This window comes from Grampus griseus (assembly GCF_964374135.1).
Source record: "Grampus griseus genome assembly, chromosome: X".
Lineage (NCBI taxonomy): Eukaryota > Metazoa > Chordata > Mammalia > Artiodactyla > Delphinidae > Grampus > Grampus griseus.
In genome coordinates, this window is record NC_138999.1 from 105,808,129 (window position 1) to 105,832,533 (window position 24,405).

A 24,405-nucleotide genomic window follows, 5' to 3' on the forward strand; every position below is an offset into this window, starting at 1 on the left:
CATTTGATATTACATGGGGCCAGGAGGCCTCTGGTGGACCAATGTCCTGAACTCGGCTCTCCCACCTCAGAGGCATAGGCCTGATACCCGGCCAGAGCACCAAGACCGTGTCAGCCACAGGGCGTTTGGGAGGTCTGAGGTCTTCTGCCAGTGTTCAGTAGGTGTTCTGTAGGAGTTGTTCCATTTGTAAATGTATTTCTGATGTATTTGTGGGGAGGAAGGCAATCTCCATGTCTCACTCCTCCACCATCCTGAAGCTCCTCCTCTATTTCACCTTAGAGAAGATCACGTTATCTAGGTCTCCAGCATTCTTGCGCTCTGCATTCTCTAAGTAATGTAATTTCCCAGTCCAGCAGAGGTTCATAGCCTTTCCACTGTGGAAACACTAAAGATCTGCTAGTGTTGGAGGGTCTCCTGCAGAGGCAGGGGGTGGCTGTGGCTCACCGTGGGGACAAGGACACTGGCAGCAGAAGTTCTGGGAAGTACTCCTTGGCATGAGCCCTCCAGGAGTCCGCCATTAGTCCCAGCAAAGAGCCTCTATTTTATTTATTTATTTTTGGCTGCATTGGGTCTTCGTTGCTGCATGCGGGCTTTCTCTAGTTGCAGCGAGTGGGGGCTACTCTTTGTTGCAGTGAGCAGGCTTCTCATTGCGGTGGCTTCTCTTGTTGTGGAGCATGGGCTTTAGGTGTGCGGGCTTCAGTAGTTGTGGCACGTGGGCTTCAGTAGTTGTGGCAAACGGGCTTAGTTGCAGAATGTGGGATCTTTCCAGACCAGGGTTCAAACCTGTGTCCCCTGCATTGGCAGGTGGATTCTTAACCATTGCGCCACCAGGGAAGTCTCACCTTTGGTTTTTAAGTAGAAACACATTTTTCATTTTCACCAAGAACTTTATTGGACAACGTATTCACCCTTTTGTTCCACTACCTTCTGCCATTTTGGGGGGAACTTCATAATTCCATCTTCCCAAAACTTTTTATTTTTTTGAGCAAAGAACTGTTCCAGGTGCCTTTTACAGTCTTCCAGGGAATTGAAATTTTTTCCTTTAAGAGAATTTTGTAAAGACCTAAATAAATGGAAATCCAAAGGTGCAATGTCTGGTGAATACGGTGGATGAATCAGAACTTCCCAGACAAGCTGTAACTGTTTTTGCCTGGTCATCAAAGAAACATGTGGTCTTGCATTATCCTGATGGCAGATTATGTGTTTTCTGTTGACTAATTCTGGACACTTTTCGTCGAGTGCCACTTTCAGTTGGTCTAATTGGGAGCAGTACTTGTTGGAATTAATCGTTTGGTTTTTCAGAAGGAGATCATATAGAGGACTCCCTTCCAATCCCTCCATATACACAACATCATCTTCTTTGGATGAAGACTGGCCTTTGGTGTGGTTGGTGATGGTTCATTTCTCTTGCCCCATGATCTCTTCTGTTCCACATTATTGTACAGTACCCACTTTTCATCACCCGTCACAATTTGTTTTAAAAATGGAACATTTCCATTAGGTTTAAGTAGAGAATCACATGCGGAAATACAGTCAAGAAGGTTTTTTTCAATTAACTTATGTGGAACCTGAACATCAAAGCTATGAACATAACCAAGCTGGTCCAAATGATTTACAACGCTTGATTTGGATATTTTGAGCATGTCGGCTATCTCCCGCATGGTGTAACGTTGATTGTTCTCAGTTAATGTCTCGATTTGGCCGCTATCAACTTCATCTGGTCTACCTGACCGTGGAGCATTGTCCAGAAATAAATCTCCAGTACGATACTTTGCAAACCACTTTTGACATGTTCGATCAATCACAGCACCTTCTCCATACACTGCACAAATCTTTTTTTGCATTTCAGTTGTGTTTTTACCTTTCTTGAAACAATAGAGCATAATATGCCAAAAATGTTGCTTTTTTCTTCCATCTTCAATATTAAAATGCCTACACAAAAATTCACCAATTTTGATGTCTTTTTTAAAATGTACGCTGATATGACAGCTGTCACAATCTAACAAAATTGTTTCCAATGAAGTTAAAAACAACTAAGTGCTACTGGAGCCATCTTACGGGAAAAAAGAACAAACCTTTTGGCCAACCCAATAAATAATACTGCTATAAACACAGGGGTGCATGTATCTTTTCAAATTAGTGGTTTTGTTTCTTCTGGATATATCTCCAGGAGTGGAATTGCTGGATTATATGGTAGTTGTGTTTTTCAGGTTTTTATTTTCTTTGTTTTTCTGGGGGGGGGTTGTTTTTTTTGGGAGGGGCGGGTTTGGCCACACTCTGCAGCTTGCAGGATATTAGTTCCCTTACCAGGAAGTGAACCCAGGCCACCACAGTGAAAGTGCTGAGTCCTAACCACTGGACCGCCAGGGAGTTCCTTATTTTTAGTTTTTTAAGGAGACTCCATACTATTTTCCATAGTGGCTGCACCAATATACATTCTCAACAACAGTGTACAAGGGTTCCCTTTTCTCTACATCCTCTCCAAAATTTGTTATTTGTAGATTTTTTGATCATAATCATTCTGACCAGTGTGAGGTGATAACTCATTGTGGTTTTGATTTGTGTTTCTCTAATAATTAGCAACGCTGAGTATCTTTTCAGGTGCCTGTTAGCCATCTGTATGTCAAGAAATTGTAAATTAAAAAAATTTTTTAATAAATGAATTTATTTATTTATTTATGGCTGAGTTGGGTCTTCATTGCTGTGCGTGGGCTTTCTCTAGTTGCGGCAAGTGGAGGCTACTATTCATTATGGTGTGCGGGCTTCTCATTGTGGTGGCTTCTCTTTGTTGCGGAGCACAGGCTCTAGGCGTGTGGGCTTCAGTTGTGGCACGTGGACTCTAGAGCACAGGCTCACTAGTTGTGGCACACAGGCTTAATTGCTCCACAGCATGTGGGAATCTTCCTGGACCAGGGCACGAACCTGTGTCCTCTGCATTGGCAGGCAGATTCTTTTTTTTTTTTTTTTTTTTCGGTACGCAGGTCTCTCACCTTTGTGGCCTCTCCCACTGTGGAGCACAGGCTCTGGATGCGCAGGCCCAGCGGCCATGGCTCACGGGCCCAGCGGCTCCGCGGCATACGGGATCCTCCCAGATCGGGGCACGAACCCATGTCCCCTGCATTGGCAGGTGGACTCTCAACCACTGCGCTACCAGGGAAGCCCTGGCAGGCAGATTCTTAACCACTGCACCACCAGGGAAGTCCCTTAAAAAAATTTTAATATTTATTTATTTATTTTATTCTTGGCTGCGTTGGTCTTCATTGCAGCATGCAGGATCTTCATTGCGGTGTGTGGGCTCCAGAGTGCGTGGGCTCTGTAGTTGTGGCAGTCTCTCTAGTTGTGGTTTGCATGCTCAGTCGTGGCACGTGGGCTTAGTTGCCCTGCAACATGTGGGATCCTTGGTTCCCTGACCAAGGATTGAACCCACGTCCCCTGCAATGGAAGGCAGATTCTTAAACACTGGACCACCAGGGAGGTCCTGAGAAATTGTAATTTTAAATGTGGTGGTTATGATAGGTCTTACTGAGAAAGTGACAACTAAACAAAGACTTGAAGGGGGTGAAGGACAGCCATGGAGATATCTGGGGGAAGTGTTTCAGGCAGAATAAAGAGCAAGTACAAAGACCCTGAGGCAGGAAAGCTAAAAGGACAAGGGAATAGAGCAGTAGGAATATGAGGACATAAAGGTAAGAAGGATCCTGATTGCATAGGGCTTTTGTATTTGTTATCTACTGTCTGATAACAAATTGCCCTAAAATTTAGCTTTTTAAAACAATACACAGGGGCTTCCCTTCTGCCGTTGTGGTTAAGAATCCACCTGCCAATGCAGGGGACATGGGTTTGAGCCCTGGTCTGGGAAGATCCCACATGCCACGGAGCAACTAAGCCCATGCGCCACAACTACAGAGCCTGCATTCTAGAGCCCACGTGCCACAACTACTGAAGCCCATGTGCCTAGAGCCCATGCTCCGCAACAAGAAGCCTGCACACCGCAACGAAGAGTAGCCCCCGCTCGCTGCAACTAGAGAAAGCCCGCACGCAGCAACGAAGACCCAACGCAGCCAAAAATAAATAAATATATATATTAAATAAATAATAAAACAATACACAGGAATTCAAGTGGCTTGGCTGGGAGGCTGTGGCTCTGAAGTCTTATCCTGAAGAATCCTCTTACAAGGTGGTTCACTCACATTGTTGGCAAGTTGGTGTTTGTTTTGGGTGGGGGAGGAGGAGATGAGAAGAAAGGGAGGACTCAGTCTTTTGGCACGTGCTCTCCAAATGCTGTTTGAGTATCCTTATGACATGACAGCTGGCTTCCTCCAGAGCAACCAGTCCAAGAGACAGCAAGGCAGAAACCACAATGCCTTTTATGACCTAGCCTTCATGACACACTGTCACTCCCACCATATTTTCTTGGTTAAACAGATCAGCCCTGGTTCATTGTATAAGAGAAGTACCCAAGGGTGTGAAGAGCAAGAGATAAGGATTGTTGGAAATCATCTTGGTGGCTAGCTACCACAGCCTTTGTAAGCCATTATAAGTCTGTGGCTTTTACTTTGAGGGGATTTGAGCAGAGAAATGACAATGATCTGACTTATCAGGATAATAATTTCATGAAGGTCAGCATCATTTGAGGATCCAGGTGATACTTGATCTTCCCCTCGACCTGAAACATTTTCATTCAGAACCTCTCAACTCACTACACTAGCCTGTAAGGGAGCCCAAGTTTCTGAAACACAATTCATCTGTCAGTCTGATTCATCTGTCGGTTCCTACAGCATATTTGAAATAAATCCAGGATATGATCAGCATTTTATGTACACAGATTTCCTTTGTTTTCCTTCCTTCTGCTTTCTTTCTTCCCTATTCATTTTCCCTTCATCTCCCAATCCCTTTCCCGCTCCCACTGACTGTCTTCCTTTTTCCTTTCACCTTCCCTCCTTGGATACAGGTCATATTCTAATCTCAGTTCTCTCGTTTATTAGCTGCGTGCTATTGGGGCAGTTAGCCTCTCTGGGCCTCAAATTTCCTCTGTTAAAATGGGTTTCATATGAGAGTGCCTACCTTAGAGGGTTGTCAAAATAACAACAAAGAACACGCCGACCACAGTGCCTGGTCTCTAGCAAGAACTCAACATGTTCGCTCTCTTCTCTGTCTTTTCATCCTTTTACTTCTATTCCCCGACTCCTCCACCACGGAGCTCAGCAGGTAAAAACCGTGGGAAAAATCACCTCAAGGTTGAAAGAGGAAACGTTTGAGCTGGGGGCGGGGACTGCGAGGTGCCCACTGCGCATGCGCACCCGCTCCGTCAGGTTCTGGTTTCCAGCTAGGGGGGTGGGGTGCAGGGGCAAACAGGGCTTCGTTTGTCCCGGTTACCCCTTTCCGGCCCGGGGAAGTGGCCGGACCTCGGCGGAGTCCCGGGCGGGCTCAGCGCTAAGCGAGGGCTGGAAGGGTAAGTTCGAAAATGGCGGAGGGGGAAGAAGGAGGGGCTTTACTGGGCGGGAGGCTGGCCTAGCGGCCGGGCAGAGGCCAGGAGGCCGTGAGGGGCCCAGCGGCGCGGCGGGGGCCGGAGACAGACGGGCCGCCCAGCGTGCCTTGTCTCTTCGAGGCCTTGGCGTGGACGCACTTCGGATTCCCCAACTCGGGGTTCCTCCGGGGAGTGGGCGGGCTGGTGGGTGCGAGTGAGGGAGACGAAGGGACTTCCGTTTCCTTCCAGGCTGGGGCCTGGCCGCCGAGAGGAGTTGGCATTTCCATATTGGGGCTCGGGCCGCCCCTCCTCCAGGACCCTCCCCTCAGCACTGCTCCGGGCGCCGCGGGCGATCCAGGCCGGCTCTCCAGGCGAGGTGGGTACTGCCCGTACGGGCTTCCTCCTCCTCCCCTTTCCTTCTCTCCTCTCCCCTCCCTCCCCTCGGGCCCCGCGCTGCGGGGGAGGGCGGGAAGGCAGCCCCTACCCTGCGCAGGTGGCCGGCCCGGGTTCCGGGGCCCAGGTTCCCGGGACTGCGGAAGAAAGGCATGGGTGGCTTCAGGCCGCCCGGGTGCCTCCGTAAACCCCGTGACGCCTAAGGTAAATCGAGTCAAAGAACTTTTTTTTTTTAAATGATCAAAGGGGACTTCCCCCCCCCCCCATTCTGACGCCTGTGGCAGGTACGGAGCTGGGTGGAGTGTGTCTGGCGAGGGCGTGTGAACCGAAAGAATAAGAGCCAAAGACCTTCCGGAAGAGGAAATTAGCTAGTAATTTTTTCCAACCTTTGCTGCCCTTGTCACCTCCCCAGCATATTCTGTGAGTACAACAAAATTCATTCTAACTTTCAGTTTCATTATTTTAACTCCATAATACCCTTGTTTTCTAATCGGGAGGAGGGGGAGTGGTTATTGCTGACACTAAGCAACAGCCCTCTCCACCTCCAAAAAAAGAAAAACGTCAAATCAAAACTTCATAAAAACGTATCAGATTTTCATAATCCACTACTTTGCTTTCAAATATAACTACGTCACTACTTATGTCACAGATGTACTACCTTGATAGTTAATGACACATAGAAATTTACTCTTGTAAGATTGGAGGTTGCTATTAGTGTTTCTTTCTTCTCCTTTTTTACTTAACATTTGTTATATCCAGTTCAAGAGAACACTGTTACAGACGGCCATCTTAGAATTACAGCATTTTAGAGTTGGAAGGGATCTTAGTCCAAGCATGATATTTTACAAAAGCAGAAACCAAGGCACAGGAATATTTCATGGCTTGCCTAAGGCTACTCCATTACTTAGATTAGAACCCAGGTTGCCTGGCTCCTTGCTCACTGCTCTTTCTGCACAACTGCTCCACGTAGCCTCCAAGCAAGAAAATTAAATGTATTCAGTGCACATTTGTGAAGCATGTACAGCTTTGTGCCATACAACTGTTCTACCTTCTTTCAGTATATTTAACATGCTTATGAAGCCAGAAGAAAGTGGCAGTAGTTTAGGTTAAAAAGATTTATACGTGTACACACATCTACTTGTATATGCTCAGATAACTTCTTGAAGGATGCACAAAAAAAATGTTAACAGTGGTTATTTATGGAGGGTGGGGGGCGTGGGAAGCTTTTTACTTTGCACCTCAGATGTGACCTAATGTACTGTTTGAATTTCTTACCGTAAACAAAGTATTGATTTTATAACTAAAAACAAGTGTTAAAGTTTGCACACATATGTATATCAGTATAAGCAAGTATCAGTGGTATGTGTATATATATTTATATACATATATGTATTTATGTATCAGTGATTTGTATTGTAAAATCCAGAGTGGTTCACGTCAGCCCAACTGGCAAAGCAGGCCTGATTATTGGATGCTCATATTTCCTCTGTGGTTTGCTCCTATTGCCCCTAATGTGAGAAGGTAACAATATTATATTAGTCTTTATATATTTTTAGAAAATGTGCTAAGCTTTTAATTATTGAATTATGTAGCAGATTATAACATTCAGGATATCAAATTTGGCACAATGAAAAAATTCTGAATGTAGAATCTTTGTGGGTAAGAATCATTAAAAATAAATTTAAGATCGTAAAGGTCCCTGGTGATTAGTAGTTCAGCTCTTTTGTTTTTATGAACAGGTTAAGACACAAAAAGTGAATTGCCCAAGGTTATATATCTGATTATTAACAGAGCTTGGACTAGAGTCTAGGTCCTAGTCCGGTGCCCATTGTACTACACCTGTCATTTTATTGCTTTCTGGTGCATTCGATGACTCCAACGAGGGGGACAAAGTAATGCTGACTAAAGGTTAGTTAGGCCCATTTCAATAGATAAGAATTATTGTAATTAATGTCTCAGTTAACTTGTATAGTTAACAATATTGAAATATTTTAGTAACGTAAATGTTCTATTGAAATATTTTAGTAACGTAAATGTTCTCCTTATATTTGGTTGTAAGCATTAACTTGTTTAGTAAATCGTTTGTTTATATTATAAAGTCTTAGAGACTCCAAATATGAACTAATGATATTTCACTGTTTTTGTTTGGCCTCATATTTAAGTCTGGTAGCTGATGCTTACAGACAAAAAAAAGTGCTATGATTTATTTAAAAAATAAGAAACTACTTACTGAGCACCTACTATATCTGCCAGGTATTGTACTATGTGGTAGAATTCAAAAGATGAATAAGGCAAAATAGATGCCCTTGTTTTTTTGAGGATGGGAGATTATCATGAGCTGTCAGTTCTCAAGGTTTGTCTCTGTGGTCTAATCTGGTAATAGTATTACATATTACAGAATGTAATCTGTAGCACTGTTTAAGGTCATTGTGTGAGTAGATCTGAGGAGATAAACACAGTAGTGGTAAAATAAGTTGACATTGAATTGAATAAATATTATTTTCATGTCTTAGAGGTCATGTGGTACAGTGGAAAGAACACTAGGTTGAAAGCCTGAGTTCTTGTGTTGGCTTTGTTTCCGATTAGCTGTGGGATTGTGAGCAAATCACTCAACCTCGTTGCCTCCATGTTTCTTTTTTCTTTTTCATAAATTTTTAAGTATATTTATTCCACTTAATTCAAAACATGAAAAGAGCATTTGGAATATTATATATTATAAATGTATCTACCATAAGAATTTGAGGCCAAACTTAAGAGTTATATGTTTTATCTACTTTGTGTATACTTAATAGGTTGTTCTTTGTGTGATAAAAGCATATTTATGTCCATTTTGTATGACTTGGTGTGGACTTTTATTATTTTTAATTATGGTATAGTTGTAGTTCTGCTATTTAATACGTTTTGAGATTTGATTTGGTGTGATTGGTACCCAGTCTTTGTTATGGATACATGTGATTCACTATTATGATCTGCTTCTATAATGTATTTTCAAGGATATGGGTTGTGGTGAAAAGTGAGGTTTACCTGCGTAGACTGGGAGTAGCTTGAACTCAGATGGTCAGACAGAAGTTGAACTGAGTAAGTTAAGGCTGATTTCTTAAACTGGGCAAAGGTGGTGCCGTTGTGTATTCCCTGGCATATCTATAAATACTTATATATGGTTTGAACTTTTATGCTTATTCCTGTAATAATTTTGTTGACCTCAAAACACAGGCTTCTCAGCATATATTGCTATGTGATATACTTTTGTATGGCTCCACCTAATTTTTTAAGCCTTGAAAGGGCACAGAGCCTAACATTTTCTACCTCACTGGACTACCCTTTCTGCCGGTAATAATTTCCTATACTTATATTGGTCAGAATCACGGGGTTTGCTTTTTTTACTGTCATTTACAGGCCACATGATCTTCGATGAGTAACAACCAGTCAGAAAACCAGTTTCCTCATATTTCAAATAGGGGTATGATGTGTTGTGTAGGTTGAATTAGCTACCATATATGAAAAAATTCTAAATTGTGAAGCACATTACATATTTTAGTTATTATCAGAGGTAACGTGGTAAAAGAGGATGGGCTGTGGAATCACACAAGCTCATGTTTAAATTTTGACCTTGTTAAAACAAATAGGATTAGAAACTTAGTTTCAATTCAGCATGTTTTAGATTAGAGAAAATACATGTAGCTAAAATGATGGGGTGAAAGGAAATGAAAATTAGTTTATAGATAGTGTTTAGAACACGTGAGCATTCATTAAATATGTTGTACTGTTTTAATTTGCCTTATAGTCACTTGTGGCAGTTTCCTTTACTTTGTTGTCATTTTTTAAGCCCAATGGAAGACAAACCTACTAAATGTTTGCTTATAGACAACAGAGTGTCTTTTAGATAGGACAAAATATTTTTACTGGGGAAAAAGAAAAGATGTTGGCTTTTATCAAGCACTTGTTTCAGCACTTGCTTGAGATCCCAACATGATCATGGAAGAGAATACTTAATTCTGAGAAAGATCTACAGTAGGTAGTACCCATTCACCAAATCATCCATCAAAAGAACCTCAGAATAGCACTTGTGGAACCATCTGATTTTTTTCAGTACTGCATCCTAATCACTCTGTCAGAATAAGTTATCTGGATGAGTATCAAACAGAATAAGTTCCAGATTCTATGGCCTTAGTCAATTCATTTAACTTCCTTATGCTTTAGTTTTCTTATCTTTAAATGAAAGAGTGATTTCTATTATCCTGTTCATTACAAATATAAGTAAATTATGTTGAACAAGTTTTGCTTGTGGATGTCTACAAAATATAATGATTTTGCTTTTCTGTGTACTTGATTCTGAGCTGCCCTTTTGTAAAAATTATTTTAGGGAAATTTTTTTTGGCCAAGGATAAGGGAAGACTCCTTTCTTACCAGTCCCCCAGATTAATTTATTATTATTATTATTTTATAAATTTATTTATTTATTTTTGGCTGCGTTGGGTCTTCATTGCTATGCGCGGGCATTCTCTAGTTGTGGCTAGAGGGGGCTACTCCTCATTGTGGTGTGTGACCTTCTCATTGCAGTGGCTTCTCTTGTTGCGGAGCACAGGCTCTAGGCACATGGGCTTCAGTAGTTGTGACACGCGGGCTCTAGAGCACAGGCTCAGTAGTTGTGCACGGGCTTAGTTGCTCTGCGGCATGTGGGATCTTCCTGGAACAGGGATTGAACCCATGTCACCTGCATTGGCAAGCGGATTCTTAACTACTGCGCCACCAGGGAAGTCCAGTTTATTTATTTATTTATTTATTTATTTATTTTGCGGTACGCGGGCCTCTCACTGTTGTGGCCTCTCCCGTTGCAGAGCACAGGCTCCGGACGCGCAGGCTCAGTGGCCATGGCTCACCGGCGCAGCCGCTCTGGGGCATGTGGGATCCTCCCGGACCGGGGCACGAACCCGTGTCCCCTGCATCGGTAGGCGGACTCTCAACCACTGTGCCACCAGGGAAGCCCCTGTTTTTTTTAAGGCATTGAGTGAACAAGTTTAGAACTCTAGCGATAGGCATCGCTCAGAACATTTTTCAATGAAATCTTTTATTTTCAACTCAAGTTAACAATAAGCAGTCAGGTATTATTATTACCTGTGTTTCTCAGCCCTCTCTGCTAATGATTTACTGCCACCCAGGCAGTGAACCAGAAGACATGTGTTCATGGCCAACCACTGTGGACATGACCTGGTTACTGCTTTTATCTCTGGGAGTTGACTTGTATCCTCTTTTTTTTTTTTTTTTTTTTCTTTTTTTGCGGTATGTGGGCCTCTCACTGTCGTGGCCTCTCCCGTTGTGGAGCACAGCCTCCGGACACGCAGGCTCAACGGCCATGGCTCACGGGCCTAGCCGCTCCGCAGCATGTGGGATCCTCCCAGACCGGGGCACGAATCCGTGTCCCCTGCATCGGCAGGCGGACTCTCAACCACTGCGCCACCAGGGAAGCCCTCTTTTTTTTTTTTTAACCTGATGTTTGACAGTAATATGACAAAGTATCAAGTTGGCATAAATTCTCAGGATAGGCAAAAAGATAAGGACCTAAGAGTATATTCTTCCCTCTCCTTGTAATAAGTTATAAAAATTATCTTCTGTGAAGGAAGAGCGAAAACCTTGCAATAGCAGGCCCCACTATTGATAGCTTACTGCGCCAGTTTATTCACAGATGAAGGAAGCATTGTCACATGGCAAATAGCCAAATAACACCCCCAGCCTGCTGGGCAGAATTATATAAGACACCTTGACTAATCAAGAGTCCAACTGCTTTTTTCTTTTGATTAGAATCTAATATATTTGCTGGATAAAATTTAGAAAATTAAGAAAACCACAACAAAGAAAATGAAAACCAATAATCCCAGTGCACAGAGATAATAACTACAGTAGAATTTTGATGTGTAATTTAGCCTAAGTCTTTCTGTATCGGTATTTTTTATAATTGGGATCATACTGACCAATACTGGTTTATAACCAGCTCATTTCACCTAATACAACATCATGAACACGTATCTGTGTTCTTTAGTATTCTTCTACAACCTGTAGTATACACATTACCAAAGTGGTGTTCTCTTTTGTTAGAATTGAGTTTTGTTTTATAAATAGCACTGTATTGAACATCCTTATATATACTGATCATTTCCTTAGCGTTAATGCTTAGTACTAGAATGGCTGATTCAGAAACTAATCATATATTTTAAGACTTTTAGAATATATTGTCAGATTGCTTTCTAGAAAAGGTGTACCACTTTTTAGTTCCACCAGCAAGAGTGCCTATTGTCCCATACCTTCACTGCTGGATTTTTATTGTTGGTAGTGATGGCAGTCTCTGCCAAACAGGACAAAAATGGTATCTTTTAAAGTGTTTATTTCTTTGATTACTAATGATATTTAACATTTTTGCATACGTTTGTTGGCCATTAGTATTTGCCATTTGTAAATTTGTCTATTTTCTATAGAGATGTTCATCATAGATTAATAAGTGCTTTCAAGCTTTTTCTTAAAACTATTCTCAGTCAGAAACAAGATAGATTAAAAATAGATGGTGACAGGATACACTCCTGTTTGAGACCACTTAATATTGATGTTAAAAGCAAATAAACAGAAGGATATTCATTCCAACATTCTTTATAATAGCAAAAAATTGTTAGCTTTATAAATGTCCAGCAATGAAGGTGCATAACTGTATATATATATAGAATATGTTAACATTTGTGGGGTTTTTAAAATTTGTTTTATTTTTCGCTGCATTCGGTCTTCGTTGCTGCGCACGGACTTTCTCTAGTTGCAGCGAGCGGGTGGCTTCTCTTGTTGCAGAGCACGGACTCTAGGCGCGCGGGCTTCAGTAGTTGTGGCTCGCAGGCTCTACAGCACAGGCTCAGTAGTTGTGGCGCACGGGCTTAGTTGCTCCGTGGCATGCGGGATCTTCCTGGGCCAGGGCTAGAACCCATGTTCCCTGCATTGGCAGGCTGATTCTTAACCACTGGACCACCAGGGAAGTCCAACATTTGTGTTTTTTAAAACTTATCTCTGGAGGAATGCAGAAGAAACTGGTAAGAGTGACTGTTTCTAGGAAGGGAACCAGAGGTTTAAGGGGTGGAATGGATGCAGCTTTTGTACCTCTTGAATTATTTGATCATGTGTGTATTTTCTCTTTTTAAAAATATACATCTGCTTCCCTGGTGGCACAGTGGTTAAGAATCTGCCTGCCAATGCAGGGGACACGGGTTCGATCCTTGGTGCAGGAAGATCCCACATGCTGCGGAGCAACTAAGCCCGTGCGCCACAACTTCTGAGCCTGCGCTCTAGAGCTCATGAGCCACAGCTACTGAGCCCACGTGCCACAACTACTGAAGCCCGCACGCCTAGAGCCCGTGCTCCACAACAAGAGAAGCCACTGCAATGAGAAGGCCACACACCACAACGAAGCGTAGCCCCCACTCACCACAACCAGAGAACAGCCCGTGTGCAGTGAAGGCCCAACGCAGCCAAAAATAAAATAAAATAGTGTAAATAAATTTATAAAAATATACATCTAAAATTAATGTTCAGCAATATGGAATTGGTGAGGTTATGATAAATACATTCATACAGTCAGGTACTAGTGATCCATTTAAAGTAATGTTCTAATCTAGATAAAAATTGATGTGGAGAGATGCTTATGATATATTATTAAATAGAAAAAAGCAGATTATAAAAATACCATATACTATAAATCCCCTTTAGAAATATTTATAACGTGCATGTGTTACATGCACACAGAAAAGGTTCTTAAAGGATAAACATATTAAAGTATTCACAGCCTGGATAGTAGGATTCTTTTTTCCTCTCTCTTTTAAAAAGGAAAACAGTTGTTTGTATTAAATATTGGGTTGATATCCATCATGAGATTTTGTTTTTCTGCCTGTTCTGATTTTAGCAAAGGTTTTAATCTAGACTCTGAATAGGCATAAATAGTATTAATCTGTGTTATGGATCTACAGTTTGGGTTATATAGATGGTTTGTTTTTAAATCAAAGACTTGATTAACGAGCACTGTAAATTGTCTTTAAGTTCTGAACAGTTTTCAGTAAAATAGAGGAGGGGATACTAGTGATCTTGAGCCTTTTTATTATCTTGAGTGAATTCTTGAGCCCAAACCCGTGTATTCTTCATGCAAAACATTCTTTTGGGGAACACATTCCCGCAATTTGTGGAAAAAGATGAGAGAAAAAAAAAAACGAAGAAAAAGATGAGGGAATACCTTACTGTGGGTCCATTCTGAGAGAACTGTACCTGTGGAGTTAATTATTATAAATAATTTGGCAGATATTGGAGGCCTGGGCTCAAATTTAAGTGTTACTATGACTTTCTAATTTAAGTATAGAACATGTAATTGATACTCCCTTTGTGGATTCTCAGTATGGCCTTTCAGGTGTTTACAGAAGTAGGCTTCATGATCAAGCATATATTGTAGGCAGCAGTATTAATAAGTTGATGTTATTGACTGAGCTTATGGGCTAAGTGCTCATTAATGCCATTCAGTTATTTGAATGGCTCTAGTGCTTAATTTTAGGAAGAGAACTTTTGATTTGATTGAATGTAATTAACCTCAAAAATGTTTTATTGACCATTTAACTTAAGGTTAAATGAAAATATGCTTCATAGTTTGAAGAACCTAGTAGTATAAATGAACAATTTGACTAAAAGTTGAATTTTTAATTTTATTTATTTATTTATTTTGGCTGCATTGGGTCTTTGTTGCTGTGCACGGGCTTCTTATTGCGGTGGCTTCTCTTGTTGCGGAGCACAGGCTCTAGGCACAATTGCTTCAGTAGTTGTGGCTCGTGGGCTCTAGAGCTCAGGCTCAGGAGTTGTGGCACACGGGCTTAGTTGCTCCGCTGCATGTGGGATCTTCCCGGACCAGGGATCGAACCTGTGTCCCCTGCATTGGCAGGCGGATTCTTAACCACTGCACCACCAGGGAAGTCCTAAAAGTTGAATTTTTATGTAAATATATCATAGTATAAAAGCTGAATTTAAAAAATCATATATATACACATATATATGTATATACCCTTTTTGTTTAGGGCATGTCTTTTTTTTTTTTGCAGTACGCGGGCCTCTCACTGTTGTGGCCTCTCCCGTTCTCAGTGGCCATGGCTCATGGGCCCAGCCGCTCCACGGCATGTGGGATCTTCCCGGACCGGGGCACAAACCCGTGTCCCCTGCATCGGCAGCCAGACTCTCAACCACTGCGCCACCAGGGAAGCCCAAGGGCATGTCATTTTTAAAATACAGCTTTTTTATACTATGTCACATCTACGTAGATACATTTCTTAGATACTACAGCTTTGTAAATCAAAATGCTATTTCTAAGCAGGGAGCTAACACTTTAAGATCATTAAAAGAGGGATTGAGGGACTACCCTGGTGGTCCAGTGATAAAGAATCTGCCCTCCAATGCATGGGACGTGGGTTTGATCCCTAGTCAGGGAGCTAAGATCCCACATGCCACAGAGCAACTAAGCCCGCCACGCCACAACTACTGAGCTCGTGCATCTCAACTAAGAGAGCCTGCGTGCCACAAGCTACAGAGCCCATGCGCTCTGGAACCCCCACGCTACAACTACAGAGCCCACGCGCCCTGGAGCCTGTGTGCCACAACTAGTGAAAAGAAAACCCGCACGCCACAACTAGAGAAAGCCATGCACCGCAACAAAGAGCCCATGCACCGCAATGAAAGATCCCACGTGCCACAACTAAGACCCAACACAGCCAAAAATAAATTTAAAAAATAATAGGTAAATTTTTTTTTAAAAAAAAAGAGGGATTGACCTCCACTGCACTGGGTCAAGGAGAATGTTGCTTGTTTGACAAGATCTCTATGCTGGATCCTCTATAGGGGAAAAAAGCAACTGATGAGAAGAATCTTACAATATTTCTACGTATAACGAGCAAAGAGAGAATATTAAGATGAATTTTAAATTATGATGGTGTTTTGGGTTAGCACATATAAGATTTTTATGATGTTACTATGAAAAGTTTTACAAATCTTATATTTTTGAAATGTGATTTTAGTATAGGTTTTTATCACTGAGTTGTACTGTTTGCTTGGTATGCATATATTTCTAGTTCGGTCACATTTCCTGGGCACAATGGCATATTACCAATTTTTAGTCCTCACAGTGATCTCAAGAGTCCAGTGGAGGTGGTGGGTGGGATGTGGGATAGTGACAGCAGTGACCTAATAGAGGTGCTCCAACATTCATTCTTTTGCCCAATGTTGATGAAGCACTACTGTGTGTCACGCATTGCTTTAGGCATTGGGAATACAAATGTGATAAGACAGAGCCCTTGCTATAAAGGACCTTCCTTCAAACAATGTACATATAGGTATACCTACAAACATACACACATGCAGAAATTATTCAGTCTTGTTCTAGTACAGCTTGGCTCCTCAGCTATTTTTCTTCATTTCTTTCTTCCTTTTTCTCTCTCTCTTTCTTTCTTTCTTTCTCTTTCTTTCTTTCTTTCTTTCTCTCTTCCTTTCCCTCTTCCTTTCTTTTACCCTCTCTCTCTCTTTCTCTTTCCGTGCTGTGCAGCATGCGGGATCTTAGTTCCCCGACCAGGGATTGAACCTGTGCCCCCTGCAGTGGAAGCATGGAGTCTTAACCACTGGACCACCAGGGAAGCCCCCTCAGCAAATTATTTAGAGGATATAGTGAGGGCACAAAGAGTAGTCGTTCTACTAGGGTTTTGAATGGACGAATCAGGAAAGACGTCATAGATGAGATTCTAAAAACATGTTTTCTGAGTTTTCAACAGATGCCCTTATTTAATTACATAATGTGTTTCAGTTAGCATGGTAGTACTGCAGTGGGAGCTAATAGGGTTATATTGTTTGCTTAATTTTTGTCATATTTCTAACATCGTTGTATTGGGTTGGCCAAAAAGTTCTTTCAGGTTTTTCCGTATGCTGTTACGGAAAAACCCAAATGAACTTTTTGGCCAACCCAATATTAGTTTCTTAGGGCTGCCATAATAAAGTACTGCAAACTGAGTGACTTAAAACAACAGAAATTCAGGGACTTCCCTGGTGGTCCAGTGGTTAAAACCATGCTTCCACTGCAGGAGGCCTGGGTTTGATGCCTGGTCAGGGAACTAAGATCCCACATGCCACACGGCACAGCCAAAAAAAGAAAAAAATAAGAAATTAATTTTCTCACAGTTCTGGTAGCTAGACATCCAAAATCAAGGTGTTGGCAGGGCCATGCTGTCTCTGAAGATGCTGGGGAGAACCTGTTCCATGGCTTTCTCTTAGCTTCTGGTGTTGCCATTGATCCTTGGTGTTCCTTGGTTCATCAATACATCATCACTGCAGTCTCTGCCTCTGTCTTCACATGGCCATCTTCCCTGTGTTTCTTCTCCTTTTCCTACAAGAATATCAGTCATATTGGATGAGGGCATTCTAATGACCTTGTCTGAACTTGATTATATCTGCAAGGACCCTATATTCCAAATAAGGTCACATTCCTAACCAGTGGTGGACTTCAACATAGTTTTGAGGGGGCACAGTTCAACCCATAACAATCATTTAATTCCCTTTTAATGTGCCACGTCAATATAGTTACTTAAGAAATGCTTTTTCATGATGAGAAATTAGCAAAGCCCTTGGTTGCAGGGATGATAAGTATTTTTAGTTCATTAAATGAGTCTATAGTGACTGAATGAATTTCTTCCAGAGACCATAAGGGTGAAACACAGACAGGTTGTAGAGATCTATGAGCTCAATAGAAAAAGACTAGAGGTTTCGCTGCTTATTTGTTAAGAACAGTGATTTGTTATTCAGGTGCTACTTTGACTTAAAAAGATTTAATAAGTATTTGTAATTGTTAACTTTCAGTCATCAGAGATAGTTCCCTAGTATACCATCTTAAATAATTAAATTTATATTAATCTTCAAAATTACTTTCTTCAGTGTCTTGTACACATGTAAAACTGCTTGCTTACTTTGTTCTAAGGTGCTGTGATAACTGAAACTTATGATATTATGGGATAGATTGGTTTTTTAAATTACTTACACTGTAATAGTTGACTACCAAATAGTAGTCACTTTAAGAAATTACTGTTAATTTTCATTTCAAGTAAGATTTTTATTAGAAAGCGTAATACTTAAATACATTTCTGAGTAGTGTTCTGATATTAAAGCTCACAAAAATATTTCCCTGCATGGGATTTTTTTTTTCTATTGCTTTAACATTAGAGGTTTTTTTTCAATTAATCCAGAATTTATTTCTTCATATTTTTTTAACCATTTAGAGAAGCTATCCTTTAAAAGGGAATCATTTGATCCTTCATTGTTTTAATAGCACACAACTGTTACAAAGGCATCCATACTAGCCCTATTATAAGATGATTTTAATAATTTTGGGGGGAATTATCTATAAACCACAGGGAACTTCATAATATTCTTAATTTCTATGTACATGCATACTGTAGTGCTTATGCACATTGTACAATGATAAATGCCAAAGAAATCAGGTAAAGAATGAAAGTTCGCAGCCTCACACTTACTTGTTCTAAGTGGATGTGTGGGAAATAAATAGCCTAATGAAAATAATATAGATAAACTTTACTTGTCAGTGGTAAATACCACAGCTTTCTCTTAAAGTGTAGGCAGTGTTCCCAGAATAATCCCACTGAAGAAAATCCAGAATCTTTGCACAAAAAAGTGCACAGGTTTGTCCTGTGTGTAAAAACCTTTTAATCTAAGTGCATTTTATATCCAAAACAATTTGCACTACTTGAATACAGATCTTCCTCAACTTACTATGAGGTTACATCCCAATAAAACCATCCTAAGTTGAAAGTATCATAAGCTGAAGATTCATTTAATACACCTAACCTACCAAACATCATAGCTTAGCCTAGCCTACTTTAAATGTGCTCAGAACACTTACATTAGCTTACGGTTGGGCAAAATCATGTAACGCAAAGCCTATTTTATAATAAAGTGTGGAATGTCTCATGTAATTTATCAAATACTGTACTGAAAGTGAAAATGGAATGGTTGTAGGGTACAGAAAAGTTATGAGTATATCAGTTATTGACCCTCGTGATCTGAGCTGACTGGGAGCTGTGGCTCGACATGCTGCCCAGCATCACTACAGAGTATCAAATTGTGCTAGCCCAGGAAAAGATCAAAATTCGAAGTAAGGTTTCTACTGAATGCGTATCACTTTCGCACCATTATAAACTGGAAAAATCATAAGTCAAACCACTGTAAGTTGGGGACCACATGTACATTAAAAAAGTTCAAAAGCCTACCAATATAATATGTAGATATATACACCCAAAACAAAAGGAATGCTTTCCAGTGAGATTAGGAATGAGGATAAGAATTAAAGGAGAGTGTCTTCTATATTACCAGAGTCAATGAAATTAACTGCATTTTAAAACATAAATTATACCTATTTGGAATTATTTTATAAATATATAATCTATAGGCTGGACAAACATCAATGTGAAAAACTGTCACAGAATTTCATAATTTAGGAACATAGCTTCAGTGCTTCATAATGTGGAAAGAAACTCCTAAGAACAGCCAATTGGTTTGATTTCTTAGAAGTTAGAAAATAATGCATTTCAGAAAATGATTTGTAACAATTAGTGACAAAAGAACAACATTAAGAAATAAAATACTGGGTACACAAGAACTGAGGTCCTCAGAGTACCAAAAGAGAATCAGACTTCACATTAAAATTTAAAGAATGTGGTTAAAGGAAAAACTAACTGGAATCTTTGTAACAGGTTAAATATTTAACCACTTCAAACAGAAATAATTTAGTCCTCTCACATAGTTCTGAAAATGTACTGTAGCATCTAGTTTTCCATATCAAAAGCATATAATTTGATTAGCAGAGCTCCCTTTGTTTTAGACTTAAAATCACCTCTGATCCACCAAAATTTGTACTAACAATTACCAAACTACTATTTGAAAAGCATTTAAACAGCTTTATTGAGATATAATTCACATACCATAAAATTAATTTTAAGGTGTACAGTTCAGTGGTTTTAGTATATTCAGAGTTGTACAACCACCATTACAATCCAATTTAGAATATTTTCATTACTCCAAAAAGAAACCCAGTCAGTAACCATTTGCAGTTATTCCCCATTCCCCTCCTCTCCCAGCTGTAAGCAACCACTAATCTATTTTCTGTTTCTATTTATTTTAAGAACATTTTAAACTTACAGCATTATTGTTCTCATGCCTATTCCAGGTCATTGCCTCGGAGGTTTGAAAGATCTTAAACTACCCAAATTTGCAAGTCCTGTGACATCCTCACTCAGAAAACATTCAAACGATGGTTTCATGATTGTTCAGTCTTCTAAGAGTTTTTGATCTGGAACATGTGTTTCAAATTCTGTTTGTACCATTTGCTAGGGGTGCTAAACTCATTTAATTAGACGGAATAAAACTATTCTTTCCAGACTCAAAACTGAGTTTGTTCTATTTGGGTTAACCATTTCCAGTCTTTTGATAGTAGGAACAGCTTTAGGAATCTAGTGTGGCACACCGCTGTCTTCAGTAATAATGTCATCTTCATCCTTTGGCTCAATGTTTGGTTCAATCTGCTGTGGATAGCCAAGAAAGCTGTTATCAGTAGATTGGCTAGAGCTGCCAGAAGTCCTACTGTTCCTAACGTTATTCTCCTGTTTACTTGCCTTCTATTATGATGAGGTTGTAGCTGTTTGCAGTCATCCTATTACTTGATCAAAACTCTTCCCTGAAACTTCTATACCATTAACATCTAAAACGTCATCATTAACAGCCAATATAGTCCTGTGCTGCGAGCCAGACCTCCTGGAATAAGCCAGGATATAAAGCTCCCTGGCGGGGGGTGGGTGGGGGGAGGAAGGGACTTCCTTGGCGGTCCAGCGGTTAAGACTCTGTGCTTCCAATGCAGGTTCAATCCCTGGTCAGGGAACTATGATCCCACATGCCACACAGCATGGCCAAAAATTAAAAAAACAAAAATAGCGCACACACACACACACACACACACACACACACACACACACACACACGATCCCTGGGACCTTCTCTGAGCCATGTAGTGTCTCCGTTAGAATGAAACCATCCCAGCTATAGAGTCCCTAGGGAATGTTCAGTGTTGTGTTTGTAAAGATGAACTAATCCTATGGTGTGTTTCTGGGGGAGTGTCAACATCTGTAATAGAAGACACACATCTGAAGTCTTGGTGCATACCAATTACTAGATCTGGCATTTTTCTGTGGTTGACATTGAACATTGGTTAAAACATTTTCCTTCTTCATTAGCATGTCTGTACCAAAGGCACTGTTTGTTTCTTCCTTTTTTTCTGTGTAAAAATCTTAAGCAGCAGGTTGGTTGTTGAAGCAGTTATGTGATAATTATCATCTTTATTTATAGATAGTAAGTATCCCTGGATGTCTGTATAGCCTAATAAAATGTCATCATTAGGTATCTTATGAACATGTTGCAGTAATCCATAAAACTCCTCAAAAATGTCCAAGTTTTGCTCTTTCTATCAAAAACTGATGAAATTCAGTGCCAAACCTGCTCTTCTCCAGGATGCCCTGGCAGCCGCAGTCACGCTGAGTGCAGGGGCTGCAGCCCAGGAGCCTGCAACTCACCAAACGCACCTGCAGAGGTGGCTTGGGTCTCAATGCTGAGCTCCACAGGGTGGCTGGGCAGCCTGTCTGTGGTGCAAGTGGAGACACAACTCCATCCTGTCTCCCTCTGCTTTGGTGACTGCAGAACCCTGGTGGAGGAGGATAAGGGGGCAACTAGCCCATCCACCTCTTTGCTCTCGGCTGCCTTCCCCATGACCAGGCTCCTGACCCAGGCCAGTGGTGCTAACCACAGAGACTTTAAGTAAAAATATTATTAAAGACATTTTGGAGAAAAAGGTCACCTATAATCCTGTCCCCTTAACTAACATATTTTACCCATATATTAAAAATTACCTCCAGGTTTGTCCATGAGTATATATTTTCACACAGTTGCAGTCAGATGTACATCCTACTTTATATCCTTTTCCTATTTAAAATAACCTTTGTTCTATATATTTGACAACTTTAATAATAAAAACCTGAAGGAAACAGAAACTTTTGTATTGTGTGCAGATACCAGGTAAGTGGGTTTTCTGTGTGTTTTTTTCTCCCCTCCAACTCCCCATATTCCCGCATTATTGCTAGAGAAGCAGTCAGTCTCCTCTCCTTGGCACATGCCCATGGCTATCTTTACCCAGCTGACTAGGCTAAATAAATACACACACACACACGTATACTGTGTGTATGTATATGTACAGGTATATGTATGTTTTATTTTTTTCATTGAAGCTTATTAAGCCGCCTTTTATTTTTTTTAACATTTTTGAAAAATTTATTTTATTTTTGGCTGCATTGGGTCTTCATTGCTGCGTGTGGGCTTTCTCTAGTTGTGGCAAGGAGGGGCTACACTTCGTTGCGATGCATGGGATTCTCATTGCGGTGGCTTCTCTTGTTGTGGAGCACGGGCTCTAGGCGCGCGGGCTTCAGTAGTTGTGGCTCACAGGCTCTAGAGCACAGGCTCAGTAGTTGTGGTGCACGGGCTTAGTTGCTCCGCAGCATGTGGGATCTTCCCGGACCAGGGCTCGAACCCATGTCCCCTGCCTTGGCAGGCAGATTCTTAACCACTGCGCCACCAGGGAAGCCCCTCCCCAGGAATTTTTAAATCTTTCCCTCTTAGAATAAAAGGTTTTCTGTGCTTTAAAACAGTCATAAATTTTAAAATTAACTTGTTATGCTATAAAAGTTAATTTCAGTCCTATTTCAAATAGGTACTACTTGGCTAACATGCACTGGTAATATATTAGCAATCCCAGTTGCTTGACAGATGTAGATGTTAGATGAAAGCCAGTTGGTTAAATTATACTCACTTGTCCAAAGAGGAACGTAACTAGAGAAATTAAAAGAAATCCTCGGGCTTCCCCGGGGGCGCAATTGTTGAGAGTCCGCCTGCCGATGCAGGGGACGCGGGTTCGTGCCCCGGTCCATGAAGATCCCACATGCCGCAGAGCGGCTGGGCCCGTGAGCCATGGCCGCTGAGCCTGCGCATCCAGAGCCTGCGCCTCTGGAGCCTGTGCTCCGCAACGGGAGAGGCCACAACAGTGAGAGCCCTGTGTACTGCAAAAAAAAAAAAAAAAGAAAGAAATCCTCAACATTTAGGCAGTGTCTAACCAAAAAGAAATAGGAACAACGTGAGTTAGTTTCCTATAGCTGCTGTAACTGTTTTGCTTTTCTTTTTAACATCTTTATTGGAGTATAATTGCTTTACAATGTTGTATTAGTTTCTGTTGTATAACAAAGTGAATCAGTTATATGTGTATATATATCCCCATATCCCCTCCCTCTTGCATCTCCCTCCCACCCTCCCTATCCCACCCCTCTAGGTGGTCACAAAGCACAAGCTGATCTCCCTGTACTGTGCAGCTGCTTCCCACTAGCTATCTGTTTTACATTTGGTAGTGTATATATGTCAGTGCTACTCTTTCACTTCGTCCCAGCTTACCCTTCCCCCTCCCCATGTCCTCAGGTCCAATCTCTACCTCGGGGTCTTTATTCCTGTCCTGCCCCTAGGTTCGTTAAAACCATTTTTTTTTTTTAGATTCTGTATGTATGTGTTAGCATATGGTATTTGTTTTACTCTTTCTGACTTCACTCTGTATGACAGACTCTAGCTACATCCACCTCACTACAAATAACTCAATTTCGTTTCTTTTTATGGCTGAGTAATATTCCATTGTATATATGTGCCACATCTTCTTTATCCATTCATCTGTCGATGGACACTTAGGTTGTTTCCATGTCCTGGCTATTGTAAATAGTGCTGCAATGAACGTTGTGGTACATGACTCTTTTTGAATTACGGTTTTCTTAGGATATATGCCCAGTAGTGGGATTGCTGGGTCATGTGGCAGTTCTGTTTTTAGCTTTTTAAGGAACCTCCGTACTGTTCTTCATAGTGGCTGTATCACTTTACATTCCCACCAACAGTGCAAGAGGGTTCCCTTTTCTCCACACCCTTTCCATGATTTGTTTGTGGATTGTTTGATGATGGCCATTCTGACCGGTGTGAGGTGGTACCTCTTTGTGGTTTTGATTTGCATTTCTCTAATGATTAGTGATGTTGAGCATCCTTTAATGTGTTTCTTGGCAATCTGTATATCTTCTTTGGAGAAATGTCTATTTAGGTCTTCCGCCCATTTTTGGATTGGGTTGTTTGTGTTTTTGATATTGAGTCGCATGAGCTGTTTGTATATTTTGGAGATTAATCCTTTGTCAGTTGCTTCGTTTGCAAATATTTTCTCCCATTCTGAGGGTTGTCTTTTCATCTTGTTTATGGTTTCCTTTGCCGTGCAAAAGCTTTTAAGTTTCATTAGGTCCCATTTGATTATTTATTTATTTATTAAAACAAATTTATTTATTTTTTAATTTTTGGCTGTGTTGGGGCTTCGTTGCTGCATG

General features: G+C 41.0%; 1 protein-coding gene across 11 annotated transcripts in view; it reads left to right on the forward strand.

Annotated features, from left to right (window-relative positions):
* Positions 1-5,330: 5,330 nt before the first annotated feature.
* Positions 5,331-24,405, forward strand: part of XIAP (X-linked inhibitor of apoptosis) — a 54,908-nt gene continuing 35,833 nt past the window's right edge. For 2 of the 11 annotated variants that reach the window (XR_014298522.1, XM_082681399.1), the window contains exons 1-4: positions 5,744-5,843; positions 6,145-6,280; positions 7,600-7,768; positions 10,699-10,808. Coding sequence is in view for 4 of the 11 variants with exons in the window: in XM_082681399.1 (XP_082537525.1) it covers positions 7,756-7,768; positions 10,699-10,808 (123 nt within the window). In the remaining 7 variants the exon portion in view is untranslated. Of the gene's footprint in view, positions 5,453-5,527; positions 5,844-5,867; positions 6,065-6,144; positions 6,281-7,599; positions 7,769-10,698; positions 10,809-24,405 lie in introns of those variants that run through there. The other 9 variants (XM_082681405.1, XM_082681407.1, XM_082681404.1 and 6 more) reach the window with 7 other exon arrangements.